This window comes from Oryzias melastigma, linkage group LG7 (genome assembly GCF_002922805.2).
Source record: "Oryzias melastigma strain HK-1 linkage group LG7, ASM292280v2, whole genome shotgun sequence".
Classification (NCBI taxonomy): domain Eukaryota; kingdom Metazoa; phylum Chordata; class Actinopteri; order Beloniformes; family Adrianichthyidae; genus Oryzias; species Oryzias melastigma.
This window is the reverse complement of record NC_050518.1, coordinates 27,026,573-27,048,173: the sequence shown is the minus strand read 5'-3', so window position 1 is coordinate 27,048,173 and position 21,601 is coordinate 27,026,573. Positions and strand designations below refer to the sequence as shown.

Sequence of the window (21,601 nt, the reverse complement as noted above, 5' to 3'; positions counted from 1 at the left end):
TTTATCAGCGACCTAGCTTTTTTGGCTAACTTTGAATCTATTAGGGTTTTTTGGGCTAATTTGGTGTTAAGCTCATATTTAAGCGACAACTTAAATATTTTTGCAAATTGGCATGTATTAGAGATTTTTAAGCAATTTTACTACAAATTTTTCAGAAATTGAGGTCAATTTCAGCACTTCCATCATAGTTCTTTTATAAAATTTCCACTCTTTTAACAAATGTAACATTTTGCAAAAAGCTTTTGCCAAATTCCTTCAGTAGTTAAAGTTACGTCACCATTTTCAGCAAAAAGCGTCAGCATCTTCAGCGACTACTTTCAGCTAAAAGCATTCACACTAGTACTATCACAGATAATGCAACTTTTCTAGTCATTAGATTGTTCTCAGACGTAGCACACCTTTGTGAGGTTGTATCCATCCAAACGTTTGCAGAGTCAAAGACGGCGTCTGAAAAGAGAAAAAAGTAATAACTAGGAGTCACGTCTGATTGCGTTGCTGCTCAAACGGCCTTCACGGTCGGCGTTTTGTGCGTCAGACTCCTCGTCCACCTTCGCATTTACCTCTGAATCTCTAATGATGATTAATGCGGGCCGTGTGCTCATTGGCAGTGTTGTGTTATTGGCATACTGTCCAGACTCTTAAGATGAATTCGTATGCGAGTGTGCAAATGTCTGTGTTGTGTTGGAGTCCTTTCTCCGGCTTAGTGCTGGGATCGATACGTTTGCGTGACAGGTCACTGCAGAAAATGGATTTTTTTGAAAAGGCTGATTAACGGCACATAGATTGAACTTTACATCAGATTCTCTCTGCCTGACATCTGTGCGTGTGTGTGTTTGTGTGTGCGTGCGCGTGCAGGAGATGGTTCAGCGTGGAGAGATCCTGGACGACAGTATGGAAGATGAGTTCTACCTTCGCCGTTTGGATGCTGGCTTATTTGTCCTTCAGTTGATCTGCTATATTATGGTGGAGATCAGCAACTCTGGGATCTCACAGGTACACACACACACACACACACGCACACACATGCTGGGTTTCGTAATGAGTTTTAAGAACGATCAATTATCATTAAGGCGTTTGATCAGGGAAGCAGGCAGGAGGCAGATGTTTCTATAGGTGCTGCAGATCTGACTTGAAATGGACTCTGGTTCTGCTTCTGTTCCTCATAGATCAATCTTGAATTTTAACAATTTTGCTTCTTTACTTTGTTTTTTATGCACCAATTGTAAGAAGTTATACTCATCTTATCTGATGTTAATCAGAATATTTGATCCATTAATCCCAGTTCCCAAACTGCAATGAGGTTTTGTTGGAAATGTTCGATCAGATGGTTTAAGCTTCATGTTTTATCTACTTTATTCCCAAATAAAACTCTACATTTACTTTTGATGAACTAAGAAATTGGTAATAGATTGTAAAGTAAAACATTTAAGATATATTTCATGTAATACTGAAACGTTTTAACCCTCAATTCTCTTCTAAAACAGTTAAAATGTTCATTAAATGAAGTTGTTCACCAGTGGTTCAAACATCCTGATAACAGACTAAAGGCTCTAAAGGCATTTTTCTTCTGCATTTATAGTTTCTAAACGTTTCTTCAACATTTGCTTGTTTCATAATCTCAGGACACTAGATTTGTGTAACTGTTAGTTGATTTCTGCACTCTTCCACATTCACAGTTAATGAATCTAAAGTACACTTGAGAAATGTTCAAAAAGACTCAGTTTTCCACCCAGATTCTACTTCTAATGAGTCTTTTTCTCGGCTTTCAGCTTCAGCAGAGAGTGCATCAGATTCTGAATCTCAGAGGAGGCTCCGTCAAAGTTGTCCGCCACATCATGAGAGGTACGTGACTCTGTCCTTACGCTGGCTCCAGTTGAAAGCCAATCCAGATCCGTGCTGGAATTTGCTTCCAGAAGTGGGATGTTTTACAGCAGAGCAACAGCAAATCCAGTTAAGCCTGAGTCAATGAATGGCTGGGAGATCTTGTACCTCGTTTGTGTGTCAGCTTTTAAATAAATAGCAGGCAGCCTGTGGCTGTTGGGACTCTTCCCACACAACACGCTGTCAGTGATGTGACAGGGTTTGATGCTTCTACTAAATATACAATGCAGATGGAGACAGATATGAATAAACCCAGCACACTTCAGGATCGGGAACTTTCTTTAAACCAAAACAACCACATCCGTAGTTTTTCTTTGAGTGTTTTAATCCTCTCTGTGCCACACATTTGTTGTCGTTTCCACTCGGCCAGAGATTTGCGCTCTCTCATTCTCCTTGGTTTTCTCAGACTGAGCAGATGTGTTGTTCTTGTGCGACATCCATCCTTCTCGTTTCCGTGGTTGTAGCTGGAGGACGTGGCTCTGAACACACACCCTCCAGCTCTGGCTGGCATGGAGGGCCTCAGATAGAGTCATCCGTCACACGCCGCAGCGCCTGCTCGAGCGGCGCTGGCTGTTCATGGGTCTGTGTGCCGGTTCTGGTCTCATCGGAATACTGCTACTTACAGTATTAGTGTTACTATTCTATTTAAGATTTTCATGTTTGTGTTCACACAACCGAGGAACTACGGCTCAGATCACGGATTTCTCCAAGGTTTTTAATTATGAAAATGTTTTCCACATGAAGTTATGAGAGCTTCTTGGAAACGGGATTTATTAATATGCTAATGGAGGTGAGAAAGATTAACAGATTAGAAAACATCAGATTTGGAAAGCTGATCATTCAGAGGAGAATTAAATGAAAAGCTGTCATCTCAGGTAGAGACTCACCTGGAAGGAAATCCCAGTGTTCCTGCTGGATCGGTTATGTAAAATAAGTGTTTAACTGTGTCAAGGACACAAACACACACACACACAGCTGACTGAGTAATGAGAGTGTTGGTCTAATGAAAGCTGTTCTAAAAATAAATTAGGCAAAACATTTGAGAAATTCTTTCAGGATTTCTCTTTGGGATTTTTTTTAATCTACAAACAAAAATCTTCTTCAGTAACAGGAAATGTTAATGGTGGGAGTATAATGACTTGGGCTCCTTTACTGAAAGGACCGGCCAGCAGAGATCAACCTCCAGAGACGGACATCCCCTCATCTCACCTGAAAACAACATCATTTTAAAAGATAATAATAATAGACCCTTTTCACGTGACGTCACACATCGTCGGATGTGTGATGAGTCGCTTCTGGTTCGTATTGTTTAGAACGGCAAAGCTGACAGCTGAACACTTTTAAAGCAGTTTTACATAAATAATAAAAGTAACCTAACCAAATGTAACCAACATTTGTACAATATTTATTTCATAAATGTCCTACCTGGTTGTATTTGTTTCCTCCTCTTAGATCGTTCACAAATCAGAGAACAAATGACAGTAATCCTGTCTGCAGTCAGAAGAATGCTGCAGCTGCTTCTCCAAATTCCTCTGGATGATTTTAAACCAGTCCTGGATTATTTCTCTCTGATAACCCGGTTAAAGTTAGACTAATCTTACAAGAACTTCAGTGAATGCTGCTTGTTTGATTATGAAGGTCATTATGATTTTATTCTTTTAATCTGTGCTAATGCTAACACTAGCATTAGCTTTGTCTATGAGACGTGGAGCTGCAGAAGATCTTTTCTCACCAGTTCAAAGTTGTCTAAATTTCCATTCTCACATAATCCTGTAAACAGATCTAAACTCAGACAATTCCAGCGTGTCTGAGATTAAAGTCAAACTTATTCCTGCTGTAATGTTTTCTACTGCGGTCAGTGAGCTGCTGTTAGCTCAGCCGTGGTTCTAACATCACTCCTCTTTGTTTTTGGTCATAAAAAATGATCAAATTAAATGAAACTGTTAACAAAAAATATGAAAGTGATCATTTCCACATAATGTTATAAAATACGTTCACCCAGAGATGATTCTTTTATTTGGCTGCTTTCATTTTGAAAGCTGAAACTATGTGGCTGATAGCTGCTCTGAACATTTTGACTGAACCAAATCATTCCTGTTTTTACAATTATCCCCTAAAATATCCTGTAGAACAACAAGTACATTTATCCTGGGAAGAGATTAAAATGTGTACATAATGCAGAGATGTGTGTCTTTACTGAAGGTTTTAAATGTGGAAAACATGAATTTCTATCTGGGTTCGTTTCAAGAAGCAGGTTTAACAAATTTAGAGTTTAATCCTGAACTCAAAGTCCACAGACTCAAAATTCGTGAACTTAGAGTTCTGGGTTTCAGAACAGCTAAAAAGAGTTGTTTCAGTCAACTTGAAGTTGTTAGAACCAGAATCAGGTGTGAGCGTCGTGACCATTAAAAGCCCTGATCACTGGAGCAAAGACAGCATGATTCACCATGGCAACGGGAACAAACACCTTTAGGGCTTCATACTTCACTGTGACAGAAATCAAGCATATGCCGACTACCAGAACATTTTCTACGAGAAGATCAACGCAGCTGCAGCGGTAAAACAGAGAGAAAATATCTGCAGAGTTGATGCGTACGTCTACATTTGAATCATTTCTATTCTGGATCAGTACTTAATAATGTCTGGAAGGTCATTTTGACACTGAACTAAACTGGAATCTAAAGCAAAAAACTAAACAACTCTGACCTAACAATTCCCAATCAAATGGATTTTATGAAAATTAAAGTGGCAAACATATTATTATTATTTAAACCAAATCTAACCCCATTGTTATACCCTGAGATGAAAATCTTTTTTAAGTTATTTTTTTTAAATCTTGTTATGAAGAACTCAAACTCATTTCATAATTTGCTGCCGCGGTAACAGAAAAAAACTTAATTTGTGATTTATAGATAGAAGGAAGATGGAATGTCGTTGACATTCATACAATAAATATTTTACTTTTTTTCTGTTGAAATTTGTAAGGTTACCTTTAATTATTTTTGTAAAATTGTGTCAAACAGCGTTCAGTTCTTTGGTTTTCTGGTCTAAATCCATTAGTTGCATTTCACGTTCACTTCCCAGTCGCCATTTTCTCTGACATCCCCTTGAAAAGGGTCTGTTACCTTTTTTTCATGTTTAAAGCTTTAATAAAAAGTTTTGTATTACAATTATAAACATTTTTGGGCTAAGTTGTATAATTTGATGTTGATGATGTCAGGCGCCATCTTGTCCTTTGTTGTTTTGGATCATTCTATAACAGGATTCCTCTGGGATCTTGATATTCTCAGGATTCTATAATCTTGACCAGAGGTCTGCAACCTTTAACACTTAATGAGCCACAGACAACAACCCAGCAGGAGCCACAAAGTCTAACTTCACCCTTTAGGAAAATAGGAGAATCATTTGTATTTGTGTTATTGTTATAAATAAAGCATAAATATATAAAGAAAATAGCCTTTTGATATATTTTTATGAACTTCCTTTCAAAATAAAGGCACCTAATGTCACAAAGGATCATCTCAATGCAGCAAATGTAGTAGTGTAATATCAGCTGTAATTTATAAAAAAATAAAATATATATATTTCCCTTTTTAAATCTAACTAACTAACATTAATAAGGCTACCCTTACTGTATTTTTTAAACCACAAGGTGCACAGAAAAACCTTTAATTTGTTTAAAAATAGGAAATGTGCACCTAAATTCTGACAAATTCTGACCAGTGATGTGTTTTAAACACGACGTTGTTATAAACTTTTGGTGATTTTCGCGGCCAAAGGTCTGAGCCTCAAAGAAAGTTAGAAGTTCCTCTATGTTTAGTACATGTGTGAATTCTATCAAGGTTGTTTAAGTTAATTCAATTAAGCTTTAATAATCTTACAGAGCAGAAATTCAGTCGTCATTGTTCTCGTCAAATAAACAAGTCAGCAAAAAAACAAAATAAAATCATAAAGAACATTTTTTTATTAGTATAGTTTGTGTTTATGTGTGCACGTCAGAAAAGAGAACTACATGTTTGTGTTAACTTGTTTATTTAAATGTTTTAAGTGACTTTATAATATTTTTGATATTCTTTGTAGATTTTCCTTCAACTTTTTTTTTTTACTTTTGGTTTATTATTTGCAGATAAGGATTTCCTCCCTGTAAACCTGATTTGTCTCCATACTTTGCATGTGTGTGCTAACACACCTGTTCCACCTGTCGCTCCTGAAGCGGCGCCGGTGTGGCGTGACGGGCCGTAAATGACTCACGGTTCTCCAGCTGCAGCTGTGATCGCGCGGCGTGTCGCCGTCTTCAGCTGCAGCTGCAGAAACTGCTCCTGGAAACGATTTGCCTGGAATTGGTGGCAGATCAGTCCGTGTCGCTGACCTGAGTGATGGCGGCGCTCAGCACCTTATTGTCCTCGGCGCTGTTGCCGTGGTGACAGAGGAGAGGGTATCGGCATGTCAAAAGGAAGGCTTCTGCAGAGTCGAGACGCCACAGAATGTCTTGACCTTTTTGTCTGCGGAGACGTGTGCATGTGTAGATACATGTGCACGTGTTTACAATGGCGTGCTCACAGCAGAGAGGCTGTTAGCTGCCTTCTGAGTGATCTTTGACATGTCGCTGTTCTTGTAGCTCAGCGGTTTTTCTCCACCATCTTTGGGATCAAATCTCTGCAGCTGCTGTTCAAGGCCACTGTCGTCACGTCACAGACCTGACGTGATGTGGATCCTGGACGTGTAGAGCTCGGAGAAAGAGCTAAAAGTTGATTCTGAAATCAGTTCTGAAAAACCAGGAATCGGTAAATAATCCAGACGGGATGAAAAGAAGGCAGGAACATTTATGTAATTCATCCAAAAATAATTAACTGTAATAGGAAGCCTTTATTTTTTTTTTCTTTCTCAGTTAGCTTGTTTTTCTGAAGGTTCATTGCAAAAACGCAATCTTAAGAAAAAAAAACACCCTGTTTAAGAAAAACATTTCTTATTTTCTGTCTTACTACAACAAAAATCTCATCAGATGATTTTTTTCAATTCCAAAATAATCTGTAGGATTTAAGAAAATTCAATTGACCAGATTTTTTTTTTAATAATAATTCTAGGTAAGACCATTTTTCTAACCCCAATTGTAGATTTGGTTGGAAAAAAAAATACGAATTAATTCCAAACAGGGAAAAAATGAATCATGATTAATTTTGTTTTTATTACAGGATTTTACAGACCACTTATTGCCTCCGTATAATTACAGACAAAACTGAACATTCAGAACATTTCTTTCTAATTAAGGCTGTCAATCAATTAAAAAAAATATCCGATTAATCACACTTTTGTGTTGTGATTATTCATTATTAATCACAGTGTTTTACTAGGTACATTTAATACGACATTATGCAGCTTTTGAACAAAAACAGACCAGAGAAATTTTTACTTCATTGTTATTGTCTGAAATGTTTAAACTTGTTAAGTCTTCACCCAGAAGGGTAATTAGTGAGTACAAATCACATCAGCAGTAAGATGAGTAGAACTCTAAAGACTTTTATGTCTGCAGTTTTATTCCAAGAAAACAGAGATGCTGAAAAGATTAGAACCTGCAGACTTTAAAAAAATAAAGTAGTTCCGGTCACACAGCCCAAATGCTCGGTATCACTGCACAGGGCGCTTTAAAACAACCTTTACTTTCATCTTTTAGAGACAAACAAGCAGTAAGAGGTGAACTTTCTCTCTGAACCGATGCTTTCCTCAACCTATCATAACAATCAGCATTTATATCTCTTTCTTCTGCCGCTGCAGTCGAGGCTCAGCGACGCCTTGTCGTGGCGACATGCCGGACCATGGATCAGATAGTCCGCTTTTTGTGAAAAAGCCATCTAAACCAAAAAATAGCAAGATTACAAGATTATTTCTTTTGTAAATAACCATGGTATGAGTAGAGAAAAAGCCTGACGTTGATGACTGCAGCGCTGAGAGGTGTGATCAGTTTGTGTTAATGGATATCACTGCATTAATTCTGTTGTGATTAGTCACGTGCGTCAACGCGTTAATGTTCAAAACCCTAAAGAAAAGTTTATACATTTTAAGAATCTTGATCTATATCTTTGGGGAGGTTTTCTTTCAGTTTTATTTCCACTTAAACACAATCAAAGTATGTTTGTCTATTTTAAAAGTTACTTCTGAATCTACAAATGTTCAAATTAGGGCTGTTAACAACTAATTTAACAGTCGATTAGTGGTTACTTTATAATAAATGGAGTCAGAGTGTAGTAAAGTTGAATGTTATAATGGCATTCTGTTAGCTTTATGGACTATTTTGACGTTAAGATTTTTTAGGCTATTTTGGAGTTTAGCTAATATTTCAGCTGCATGCTAGATGTTTTGGTTAATTTGGGCTTTTTTAATTTTTTTAGGCTAATTTGGCATTTAACTAATATTTCAACTGGCTATCAGCGGCAGCGTTTTCAGCCATTAGCTTCTGCGATTTCAGCTATAAATTTCCGCATCTTCAGCTATCAGCACTAGCATTCACCCTACCACTATCACAGGTAACGCTATATATCTAGTTTGAAGCTAATGATGGTTAAGATGTTTGCTTCACATCCAGTTTGTGAGTGACCAGATTTATCGACTAATCTGAAAAAGATAATCTGTGATTAGTCGACTGTTAGAATGATCGTTTGTGGCAGCACTAGTTCAAATCATTTCTAGATTCTGTTCAGAAGGCATTTGGTTGAGTAATTTTATCTTAACATTAAAGTTCCTCTCAGTTCTGTATCTTTTGTATTCTTTATTTACCACCTAAATAACCTGCTGTCTTTGACATCAGGAACCCCCATCAGTTTCTCCTCTCTGCGTCTTTCCAAACGTTTCTTTTCCTCCGTCTTATTTCCCTGATTCCCTCAGATTTGGTGTGTAATCCCTCCTTCAGAGAGACGCAGCAGATTCCACCGGGGCTGCAGCAGCTGCAGCTTCCTCTTTCTGCACATTAGACTCACAAATCGACCGTCGGACGCTCTCCGAGGCCTCGTGTGGGAGGCAGGAGCACACAATGGAGAAAACCAAAATGCTCAGGCGCAGACGATGGAGTTCTGCCCGGATCTGTGCAGCCATCAACCGCAGCATCAGTTACAAGCAGACGGACTCATGAAAGCCTTTTTCTGTCGCCGTGACGTCTTTCTGCTCCTCCTATCTCTCTCTTTCAAACACAAAGAAACTGCCTCTGCAGCTCCAGCCAGGTCTCCGTAGAGCTCGATGGATTGTTCTCCAAGCAGATGAAGCTTGATTAACCGGCAAACAGAGACGTCAGCGCGGGTCCCGTTATGGTCAGCATCTGAAATGTGCAGATTCCAGCGTTCATCTTCCTGGAGTCAGACTCCCACCGACTGACACAAAGCAAACCCGGTTTGGGAGCACTTAGACACAAAAGCTCAGAAATGAAGAATTAATTGCCATCTGTATGAGTTTTAATCTAGTTTTTAATCCTCCGAGGTAATTTGAGCCTCATTAGTCGGAGAATTATCTGCTGCTTTGAGTTTTCAGTTATTCTAGACCGCGAACAAATGATGACTTTAGAATAAAAGTATCTTCCGATCAACAAGGCGGGTCATCACTCTCCTCTCCTTAGTGAACTGGAAAACAAAGCCTGTTATTGATAATTTTAAATTCCTCTCTGATGAAAATCCTGTTTTTATAGTTTTTATCATGTCTGTGTGTCATTTTTCTTCTGAAAGAGAACAAATTTAATCAGAAATCATTTTGTTTTTTCATTTCCAAGTATTTCTCCTTTTAAATCAATCAAAGTGTCTCAGACAGACTCTGTTTGAATGAATGATCTTCTTTCCATCACAACAGCTCTGCTGCACATGCACTAAACCCTCATCTGTTCCTAGTGTCTAGTTCAGGTTCTGGAGAAGAGAAGATGGTATCTTCACATTGACTGCAGTCAAATGAGCCGCCGTTCACATTTCTGTGGTCAAATCAGCATCACTGGATTTTTGGTGTGAGTTTCATCCAATACTTACGGTAGCAGGACTGAGAACGCTGGAAAATCTCCACCAGACTCCACGGAGCTTCTTGATGTGACCACGGAAATGTGAACGGCGGCTCATTTGACCGCAGTTGGAAAGGATTGTAAATCAATGAAAGAGCATTTTGATGTTAGCTTTGATTATTTTATCAAGAACTCTGAGAAACCAATGATTGAATGTATTGATCACAGTCAATAAACATTGGAGAATTAGCTAAAAGAGTCTTTGGTGAACTGGAAGGAGAAAGAATCAGGATTTTGGAGGAAGTTCTGTCCATGAAGATCTTCACTTCCTCGTCCAGCTGACATCTGGATCAGAACCATACGGCTGGACATTACCCAGATTGATGGATGTTTTTATGTAGCAGTGATGAAGATTTATGCTAGTGAGACACAGAGCTATCATAATCAGATGGGGGGGATCAGGGGTGGAGCTCTTAAAAGCCACGCCCCTACAGAGGAGATTTTGGAAACGGAGGCTTCAGATCAACATGAAAAATGTCTTTTTAGGACATTTAGGTTGTGGGATTTTGGTTTAAAACGTCATAATCATAATTAAAACACTACTAGGAACTTTTTTTTGTTTTAAAAAATATTGTCATAAGAGGACTTGGGGGTTGGAGCTGGAGGTCGTTCTCCACGGCAGCAGACGAAAAGAAAACACCAGAGTCAAAACTGACTCACAATAAGTTAGAGATATTGTTGTTTATGTTGATGCTTTTCCTGTTTGACCTGAATTTGAATAAAATACAGAAAATGACCTTTAGATATTACTAATAATGAAAGAGAAGAAATCTCGCTGCTCGTCTGTAAATCCGTCGTTTGTTCATGACTGAATGATGAACTTGGAATGACTCACTGACAAAATCAGCTTTTTAGACCCACAGAATGTTGATGACACATAGAAAATATGTTTTGGGGTTTTGGCTCCAATAAGTAAACCTCACTGAACACAGTGAGGCCATTATATGGAAAACTCTCAATGAGTGTCTGTCTCCACCGAACAGTTACCTCCCTATCCTGGAAATCCTGAACTTGTCGTTAGTGGTGCCGTTCAGCTTACACTGGGAGTTTCTCATCAAAATCATAACGGGTCATTTTAGACTAAATGGTTGCCCCACTGAGGTGATATCTCCATAGCAACCTTTCAGTTTTAAGGCTGACCAATATATGGAGCCAGCTTTAACCCCTCCCACAAAACTCGTTAAGCCTGAAACAAGCTTTTTCTGTTTTATTAGTGTAATGCTTCTCTTTATATTCTGAATGTCCGTCCCACAGATGTCTCTTAAAGTTTCTGGACTTTTATTTTTCCTTCAAATAATAAGCATTATCTCTGCAGATTTGTGGGTTTTTTTGTTTTCCTGATCTGGTATTTTCAGTGCGGTGATGCTTATTTTTGTTTTTTGTTTTTTTCTCAGAGTACGCTGAGAGTTTAGGAGATGGAAAGACGGAAGAGTTCAAAGAGGCCGAACGGAAGAGGATCGTGGACCTCGCTGAGAATTTCTGAAGTCATCTAGATGCTCACATAATGACTTGATGGTTTTGGAGTGACACAGAAACATTAAACAAAACTTTTTGAAATATTCTTTTACATTTTTTAAGGATTTTGTTGCTTTCAGGTTCTTGAGTTTCGTGTATGAAGAGAAAACTGTCCATTAATAAATAATGATTTATAAACGTATTTGCTTTAATTAATGCTTCATCATCAAACCTGTCAGACATGAATGTAAATGGAAGTTTACTTTTCTATCTGATTCCATCAGCAGAGACGTTTCTGTCGTGGAGTCAAAGGCTGCAGGAGACTTCTGAACAAACATCTCAGTTTTTCTCAGACCTGCTTTATTTGTTTTGGATTAGGTGTAAACTATTTTCTATTAAAGCGTTTTCTACCAAACTCCTGGCTGTGTTGGCTTCTCTCTGTGTTTGCTGGAGCTCTGCAGCAGCTTCCAGGTAAGCGTCTCACAAACATGATTATTGCTGCAGGAAAGTGCAGCTCCCCTCTCAGCATGAGAGCGCTGCTCTGAACCCGCCCACGGACGGCCTCGCCAGCTTCCAGGAGCTCTCTTTTACCTTTTTTTAATTTTCAGGCTTCACGTGGAGTTCGCCGCGCTGCAGTCACAAACAAACCCCCTCTTTTATCCTGGCTTCTGCCTCAAGCGTCAGTGGGTTTTTTCTGTTCATGAGAAAGAAAAATGCATCATTAATGTGGTAAAAACAAAACCGAAATGGAATTGTTTCAATAGGCACTCCAACAAGATGCCTTTTGTGTTTTTTTTAAATGTTCTTGTGACATTTTTATGATGATAGGACAAATATTAAGAAAACTAGAAACGTTGCATTACCTGTGAATGCTTTTAGATGAAGTAGTCGCTGAAGATGCTGAAGCTTTCTGCTGAAAAATGTGATGCAATTTACCTTAATTGCTGAGGGGATTTACTGAAAATGCATAAGATATTAGCAAAATGTTCAATTTACTACAAGAATAGAAATGTCATTAAAGAAAGAGTGCTGAAGTTGACCTAAATTTCTGAAAAAATTGTTGTAAAATTGATGAAAAATCCCTAACAATGTCAATTTTGCTAAATATTTAGTGTGTTGCCTAAATATGAGCTAAACTACAAATTAGCAACAAAAAAAAACCTCAGTAGATAACAAATTAGCCAAAAAAGCTAAACTAGCTGAACTCCAAAATAGCCTAAGATTCCTCAGTAAACTAAATTAATAAAAAAACAAGCAAAAAGACCTTAGCATGTTTCTAAACTATAAACTAAACTCCAAATTAGCATAAAAAACCTCAGTAGATGCCACATTGCCTCGAGCATATTGGTTAAATACTAGGAAAACTAAATTAGTTTAAAAAAAAAAAAACATAGCATGTTGCTAACATATTAGCAAAACTCTTTTTTTTTAATTACTCCAAATTATTAAAACATAGTTCATGAATAGATTTAAATTCTACTAAAAATTTTGAAATTTTAAGGCTTTCTCATCCATTTCCTATGGAGCATATTTTGCTCAATATTTCAAAAACTATAAAGTTTATGAATACAAAAAATACAAGCAGTAACGTCCTGAACGAGCTGAACATTTTGACACAAAGATTACTGAACTCACTGAAAGTGTGATTGAGTTTGTGTCCAAAAACTTCCAGAAAGGAGCAGGAGAGTCACTATAGTGTGAATGATTACTAAACATTCACACTATTAAGCTTCAAATTGTCTTTCTGAGTATGTTTTCATTCAAACTGCTGCGAATCACAAGCAAAAATGCTGTTTGAAAAATATTTTTATTTGTGAAGTAAAAAACATGCTGGGCGGGGCTACAAGCTCCATGCTCCGCCCCATTCAGATACATTACAGAATAAAAGATCCATGAACGTCTTTGTTTTCCTGGTCTGAGCTGGAATCTGGATCAGAACTGCATGAATGAAGGAAATTACAATATGAACAATTAAATTAATTTACAATATGCCACAAAATAATGTGCAATAATGAAAGGTTGGAGCTCTGCAATAATGTGGTTATGATCGCTTCATGCCTTTTTTTTAAATTCATCACTTATTACCAAGCCATTAAACCATATTTTTCTCATTTTTTATGATCATTCTTCAAGTTTTTAAGAATTGCCAAAGAAAGATTCCAATGTAGGCTACTGTTTTTTTTATGTACAAATGGCAATCGTTCTGCTTTTATTCAGTCTCAGTAAAGCATAAACAATCAAAAAAGAGCTTTGAAAGCTGAATATTTTTCATGTTCATTTTAACTCCTGTAGAACACATCATAGAGATGACATGCTGGTCAAATGTGAGGAACATTTGATCCTGCGGAGGAAACCCTTCTTCCCTTCATGTGTCTGTCTGCACCGTCGGCCTTTCCTTTGAGTATCTCTGATTGGTGGACTGAGATTCCTGGCAGGAGGTGGCGGCGCTGGAAGGGAGTGGCCCTTTCTCCTGACTCTCCATCCTTTAGCATCCGTCAGTAACGAGACGGGTGGAACCGCCGGATGTCTTTTGCATATTGTATTGGCAGAGGAGGCGCGTCCCCATGCATCTCTTATCAGTGATTATGACTGCAGCATGTTTAACAGCAGCTGTACAGCAATTTCACAGCCGAGGGGAAGGAGAATAATTGTATTTTCCAAATGACTGAGTGCAAACACTGCACACCGCTGTGCTGCTGGGCTCATCTCCTTTGGAGGAGACGGAGAGGAGAAGGTACTGTTATTGATAGTGACAACAGGAACCGATGAAGTCCATAAAATGAGCAACTTAGAGCTTTAATGTGAACACAGCCTGAAATTAAGACTCAACTGTTGCATTTTTTTATTTTGAAAGCTCTAGCTCACTGTGGATCTGACAGTCAGGCAGTTTCAAAATGTTAAACTTGCTAAAAGACTGGAAATTTCATTAAAGAACCTTGAAAGAACGCTCAAGCTGACCTATATTTCTGAAAAATTTGTAGTAAAATTGCTTAAAAGTCCCTAATATATGCAAATTTTACAAAAATATAGTGTGTTGCTTGAATATGAACTTAACTCCAATTTAGCCCAAAGAACCTCAGTAGATGTCACATTAGCCAAAAAGCTAGCTTGTTGCTAAAATACTAGCTAAACTCAGTAAATGTCTCAGTAAACTAAATTAGCCAAAAACATTAGCATGTTGCTAAAATATTAGCAAAACTCTAAAATGTTTGAAAATTACTTGAAAAGATGAAAACATTGCAGAATAATATATTGAAAGGCTTGTTGGTGTTTAAAATGTTGACATTTTAAAAATCTCTCGTTCATTTCATATGGGACGTATGGACATGTGCTCAATATTTCAAAAACTATAAAGTTTATAATACCCATCAATGGGGAAGAACCTAAAACTGAAAGTTATTCCTGCAGGTTTCTACAAACAGAAAAATGTCTGTTTAAGACACTCTACTATTAAAAAGATGATAAGATGGTATCAAAACTCAATACATTTAAATAGAAATGACAAGATTGTACTAATATCAAATGAGAATTTAAAAATATATATCTTATTCCTGAATTTTTTAAGCATCTCATGTCAACACAAATGTATGTAAACTGTCTTTTTTTCCCTGGGAAGTCATTAGCAGCGCCTCCAACTGCAATAGTTCACACATTAACAGTAAATACGCTCTCAGATGCAATTACTCCAAACAAAGCTGTTCTCGGAGCGCTGCAGGACAGCTGGTCCACGCAGAAGCTGAGCTCAGCTGCTGGAAACGTATGAAGGATCTCCTTCCCTCTGGCCAGAACACTTAAACGTCCCTCGGATGATCTGCACGAGCCCAGCACAACAATTCTGATGCACATTTACTAATAAGTGTATTTTAATGACCCTCACTGGAGAAAACAGCATCACTTCCTCCCTAGTCATCAGGACGCTACTGCCTTGTATCAAAATATAAACTTGTATCTATTCACACCCTTTGGATTTTTTCATCTTTATGTTCCTTGGATCTAAACAGATTGATTTTAAACCGGGTTTGCAATAGAGAAGACATTCATGATCGCGTTAACTGATGTAAATGACCTTTGTTGACCGAGAACAAGCCAAGAAATCAGTTATGTGCTGATAAAATAGCTGGAAGCAGTTTCTACTCACTGCTTTGATTAAATCCATTTATCTAGAGAACATGTGACAAAGTCAAGGCCCGGGGGCCGGACCCGGCCCTCCAGGTAATTCGATCCGGCCCTCCAGATCATCTTGTTTTATTGTTATCAATGACCCGATGTTATCTTGAGCTCATTTCTAACTTGTATAATTTTGACTAAATATATTTTTATGGAGCGTAAAATATTGAAAGTTGTTTAAGTTGATTTATTCTGGAATAATATTCCTGCCTTTTTATTATTCATAATTAAGTTTAAAGTTACGGTTTTAAAGTTTTAAAAATTGACATTCTGCTAGATTTTTAACTATTTTGGCATTTACTAAGATTTGTTAGGATATTTTGGAGTTTCGCTAATATTTCAGCTACATGCTAGCTGTTTTGGCTAACCTACGTTCTTTTGGGGTAATTTGGCATTTAGGTTATATTTTAACTCTTCAGCATCTTCAGCTATCAGCACTATCATCTTCAGCAGCCATATTCAGCTTACAGCATTCCCACTAGCATTATCGCAGGTAATGCTGTATATCTAGTTCATTCATTCATTCATCTTCTTGTCCGCTTCGTCCCTTTCGGGGTCGCGGGGTGCCGGAGCCTATCCCGGCTACTGATGGGCGAAGGCGGGGTTCACCCTGGACAGGTCTCCAGTCTGTCTCAGAGCCTCAATCACACACACATTCACTCTCACATTCACACATAGGGGCAATTTAGAGTCACCAATGAACCCATGAAGCATACATCTAGTTCATAATTATGTAAAATAAAAAAAGTTACAGTTATAAAGTTCTAAAATGTATGTTAAGAGTGTTCAATAAATGTTTATCCTGTCCTAAGGTGTGTTTTAGATTGAGTTTAGACCTTTGATCTATAGGAACCTGTTTCATTTTTTTCTGTCTAAAGATCCATTTTCATTCCTTAGCGACACATTAGCTTTAAATGACACATAGTTATCCTCATTGTTCAATAGACTTTCATCTATTTTCCATTTTGTTTAATGTAGAATTCTAATTTCTTATTACAATTCAGTATCTCTCCTGTCAGTCATTCTTAAAAATAGGTATGCATCCTCTCATGTTTATGTTACTCTAAGAATGTGGTTCATATTGTTCAGATTGACTTTATTAATAAAGTTGTACGGGTTTTTGCATTCAGACAAGTTTCAGAGTGTAGTTTTTCTATTTGTTGGATCTCATCAGAACATCCTTTTGTTGCTGTTTGATGACCAGCACGGGGAGGCACGTGGAAATATTAAAAGCTGTTCTCAAGTAAAAGTTATGGTACCTCAAAAAGTATTACTCTCGTAAAAGTAGACTTTAAAATAATAATACATTAAGTCAAAATCATCTTTTGTCACAGTTTTTTTTGTAGCAATAATACTCTCTGTGACATGAAGTATAAAAAATAAGAGTAAAAACTAGAACCAAAGTCATTTTGTGTTTCTGACTAAAAGTTTAAGTTTTTCCTCTCCGATCAACTCAAGTGAGGATAAAACTTTACATAAAGTACTCTTAACACTACATGTTCAGATTTTTAGAGAAGTTGCTCTTATATCTTTATACATTTTCACATTTTTTACAGGACAAAACAAATATTAAATTCCTAGAGATCACACTGTAGATGTTACTGTTAACTTAACGCCCTTTGAGGACGTGAACTTTTACCTTCTCTAAAGAGCAAATCTAAACATTTTTTTGTCACAAGTCACTTTTTTAAGAGGAATTAAAGGATCTTCACCTTTATTTTTTTTGCTCATATGTTACAGAATTACAATCATTTATATGAAAAGAAATGTATGTAAAATAGTTTTCTTTTTCTGCAAGAGTCCTCGTGCAGATTAGGTTTTCTCCTCCCGTTAAGAGTTTCTTCTCCAAACAGCAAGAAAGACCAAAAAGTGATGTTAAATGACCTAAATATAGAATCTCATGTGATCATGTAACCACGTGATCAGGAGATCAGGAGATCAGGGGATCAGGAGATCCAGTCATCCTGAACTTCTCATGTTGAGTTTGACAGAACTAATTTAACGTTTGTTAATGTGAACTTACATCTGTTTACCTCTAAATTGGATAAAGAGTTAAAATGATAAAGTAAGTTTTTGATTCTAAGAGTAGATAAAAATAAATCACAATTAAAAACAGGAACTAAACACATTTGTTAATAGTTAAGTATCAGTGATGCTCATAGTTTAGAAAATAAATGTGTAGGAACTTCATGAAGCTCATGTTAAAGCGCCATTCAACTTCTTTGCATGTCTTCAAAAAAGTAAAAAACAAAATATATAACACAATAAAATGTGATTAAAAAAGCAGACAAACTTTTTTGGTGGTGAAAAAGTTTCAGCTTATTGTGGTTTTAGTTTTTTGTGTTGTTTTAACCTTTCAGCACCATGGACAGCAGCCAGAGCATCAGAATCTATGGAGGATGTTTGTGCCATCACGTTGCAAGCAAAAGTCACAGTTTTGAGATCAATTTTTTTTAAGTTGCAAACACAATGCAAAGTGTTAAGAAAATAATTCACAAAATAAAAATATTTGATATTTGCCTTCAAAAACTTTTTTTTGTGTTCGTAAGTTGTTGTTTTTTTATTTTGCTTACAAAACATAAATCACTCCATAGAAAGCAATATGAGGCACTACACTTCTAAAAACATTCGTGCTGCGATCGCAAAAATATTTTTCTTAAAGGAAAAAACAAGCTTGCAAACGTGAAGAAATATGATTTTTAAAAAGCAAATATATATTTTTTTGCGAAATATGTTTTTTTCTTAACACTTTACATTTTGTTTGCAACTTAGAAAATTTTGATCTCAAAATTGTGAGTTTTGCTTGTAATTTGGTGGCACCAAAATCCCTCCATATAATGCATGCTTCATCCTTCAGAAGAACTTCAGTCTGTTGGTTGAAGCGCAGATCTTTAAGTTAGCATGAATATTTTGTAAGTCATAATGTTCAGATTCCATTTTTAAAGCTATGTTTCTATAATGAAGCTTTAACTTTTCATTAAAGATCACTAAACTTCTCTGCATGTATTTAAAAAAGAAAAAAATAGAAAATACAATAACATGTAAATATTTCGTTTCAAGTGATTAAAAAAGCAGACAATCTTTTTTGTGGGGTGAAAAAGTTTCAGTTTGCTGCGTTTTTCGCTTTTTGTGTTGCTTTTAACCCTTCAGCACCATGGACAGCAACCGCACGTCTAGAGCATCAGAATCTATGGAATGACGTTAGTGCCACCATACTGCAAGCAAAAGTCACAGTTTTGAAATCAAAATTTTCTAAGTTGCAAACACAATGTAAAGTAAGAAAATAATTCACGATTTGCAAATAAAAATATTAAATATTTGCTTTCAAAAACTTTTTTTGTGTTTGCAATTTTTTGTTTTGCTTGCAAAACATAAATCACTCCATAGAAGCGAGATGAGGCACTACAAATATAAAAATGTTTGTGCTGCAAACGCAAAAAATATTTTTTAAAGAAAAGAAAAGTTTGCAAATGCAAAAAAAGTTTTTGAAAGCACATATTAAATATTTTTATTTGCACATTACGGCGTTTTCTTTTAACAATTTACATTGTTTGCAACTTAGAAAATGTTGATCTCAAAACTGAGTTTTGCTTGTGGTGGCACAGATATCCCTCCATACAGAAGAACTTCAGTCTGTTGGTTGAAGCGCAGATCTTTGAATTGACGTGAATATTTTCTCAGTCATAATGTTCATTTGCATTTTTACAGCTATGTTGAAACTGCCATTAAAGACCTTCCAGTCTGAGTGTTGGAGTTTGAACTTTTCCCTCATAAACCGCCTCGTGTGGTTGAAGTGAGCTTCCGTATCACTCCTCTCATCATTGATGCTCCCTGTGCAAGCCGCGGCACTTTCCACCAGCGCGCGTCTCCCTCCGCCGCATGTAGCGCCGGTCGGTCGCGGTGAGTCAGGCTGCTGCGCGCACGCAGACTGCGCCGCTCGGATCCTCGTCGCTCAGCTGGATGTGAGGAGGCAGAAGAAGGGAAGGAAGGAGATTGAGAACACTCCTCTTTCGACGCCACTCCACCCCATGTGAACAGGCAGAGGCAGCAATCCAGAGCAAACTAAGGAGAAATGGGGGCGTTCAGGGTGCTGCTGGGGAGTTTACATTACCTGGGACTTTATATGCAACTTAGTGTCTCCAGCAGGCAAGCTGGACACCACGACATGGAGAACCAGGTCTCCGGGAACGGTGAGTGTCCGGCCCGCCGCGGGCGCGTTTGGTTTGGGGGGCAGAGGCGCATCGGGAGGCTGAGGAGACGATGGCACAGATACTGATTCCATCTGCTCTCAGCCAGAGGAACGAAACAAAGAGGCAGCGCGCGCGCGCCTGCTGGTCCACGTTCATCCAGAACCAAAGAAGTTTCTGTGCGTAAAAGAATCCGCCTTCTTCAAAGTTGTCCTTTAAATTCAGCCCGTCAGTGAAAGCTCGTGAGACTGAGGATGCTGAGACAGCGCTCTTCATCACTGCTCCTCATCCTCCTGCTGTCCACATCAGCTGGTGATGTCAGTGGTCCACCTCCCGCCAGGAGCTTCTCCAGATCTCCTCTGGTGTTTGTTGTCCTGCAGGTACCTGGATGATCCTGCAGATCTCCACAGGTGTCAGTCAGGCAGCATCGAGTTGTTGGAAAAGGAGATTTGTAATCCATTCAAGGAAACAGAAATAAAGATCAGCTTTCTCAGTGAGGACTTAGAAAGATCCCTGATTCTTGTTGAGGAAACTCTCAGCTCACTTTATTATTCTGTCCAAACCTCTCCTGAGTTTCTATTCTTGAGTCATGAATCGTTTTGCCTGCAGCCTGCTGACCTCTGACCTTCCTGCCTCTTCAGCGTGGTGTTACATCAGCTCTGACTCATTGTTCAGTCCTGAGCGTGGCGAGGATGTTTGTCCTTCTCATCATGTCTTACAGCAGTGTTGGAATTCTGGTATTTCTGTTTCTAAATGATTTTCCAGAAGATGGAGATTTCATTATGGCTGCTATTTCCTTTTTAAAACATTATTTTTATTTTTCTTATAAAACACGTTTCAAAGTCAAGGCCCGGGGGCCGGATCCGGCCCTCCAGATCATTTTATTTTATTGTTATTAATGATTCAGTGTTATCTTGTACTTATTTTTTAACTTGTAAAATTTTGACAAAATATATTTTTATGGAGGGTAAAATATAGAAAGTTATTTAAGGTTTAAGTTGATTTATTCTGGAATAATATTCCTGCCTTTTTATTATTCATAATTATGTTAAAAAGTTATGTTTTTTAATTTGTAAAAATTAGCATTCTGTTAGCTTTTTCAACAATTTTGGCATTTACTAAGATTTTTAACCTATTTTAGAGTTTAGCTAATATTTCAGCCATATGCTAGCTGTTTTGGCTAACTTAAGTTGTTTTCTAATTTTATTTTTAGTTTTTAGGCTAATTTGGCATTTAGCTAATATTTTAGCTGGCTATCAGCTCCAGTGTTTTCAGCTATTAGCTTAATTAAGTTCAGCTTTCAATTTCATGTTTTTATCTATCAATTTCAGCATCTTCAGCGGTCAAATTCATCTTACAGCATCACACTAGTATTATCACAGGTAATGCTATATATCTAGTTCATAATTATGTTAAAAAGTTACAGTTTTTAAGTTTTAGTTTTGGAGTGTTCAATAAATGTTTATCCTGTTCGTGACCTCAGTTATATTTTGGATTTTGGCCCCTTGTGTGATTGACTTTGGGATTACGTGCAGATTCCTCCTGCTGTTGGATTTTCTGTTTCAGGACTTGAACAGTTTTGTTTTAATGAGACGAACGACAGAAAAATCTCTTCTTTAACTCAGCTTCTGCTTTCAGGATGAATTCAGGCTTAAATCCCGTCAGAAAACGGTGACAGGATCATCTGAGGAAACGTTTCATGATTTTCTGGAACTGTGTGAGAATCTCTTCTGTTGTTGATCGTTTCTAAGCCCAAATAATCAGATTTTTTTGTTGTTGTTTGTAACAGAACCTGCAGGAAAAGATGTTAACGATCTACTAAAAGCATCCAATGCACCATATTTCTAACCTGACCAGTCGCAGGGATTCTCCGTGTTTCACTAAA

General features: G+C 37.5%; 2 protein-coding genes across 2 annotated transcripts in view; both read left to right on the top strand.

Annotated features, from left to right (window-relative positions):
• ctnnbl1 (catenin, beta like 1) overlaps window positions 1-11,777 on the top strand; it is a 69,492-nt gene extending 57,715 nt beyond the window's left edge. The window contains exons 14-16 of the mRNA XM_024293726.1: window positions 856-993; window positions 1,770-1,842; window positions 11,302-11,777. Coding sequence (XP_024149494.1) covers window positions 856-993; window positions 1,770-1,842; window positions 11,302-11,390 — 300 coding nt within the window. The 3' untranslated portion in view covers window positions 11,391-11,777. The remainder of the gene's footprint in view (window positions 1-855; window positions 994-1,769; window positions 1,843-11,301) is intronic.
• Window positions 11,778-19,381: 7,604 nt separating this feature from the next.
• The window catches only part of LOC112158835 (V-set and transmembrane domain-containing protein 2-like protein), a 54,242-nt gene continuing 52,022 nt past the window's right edge, over window positions 19,382-21,601 (top strand). Inside the window, exon 1 of the mRNA XM_024292450.2 lies at window positions 19,382-19,719. Within this exon, the coding sequence (XP_024148218.1) occupies window positions 19,602-19,719 (118 nt within the window). The 5' untranslated portion in view covers window positions 19,382-19,601. The remainder of the gene's footprint in view (window positions 19,720-21,601) is intronic.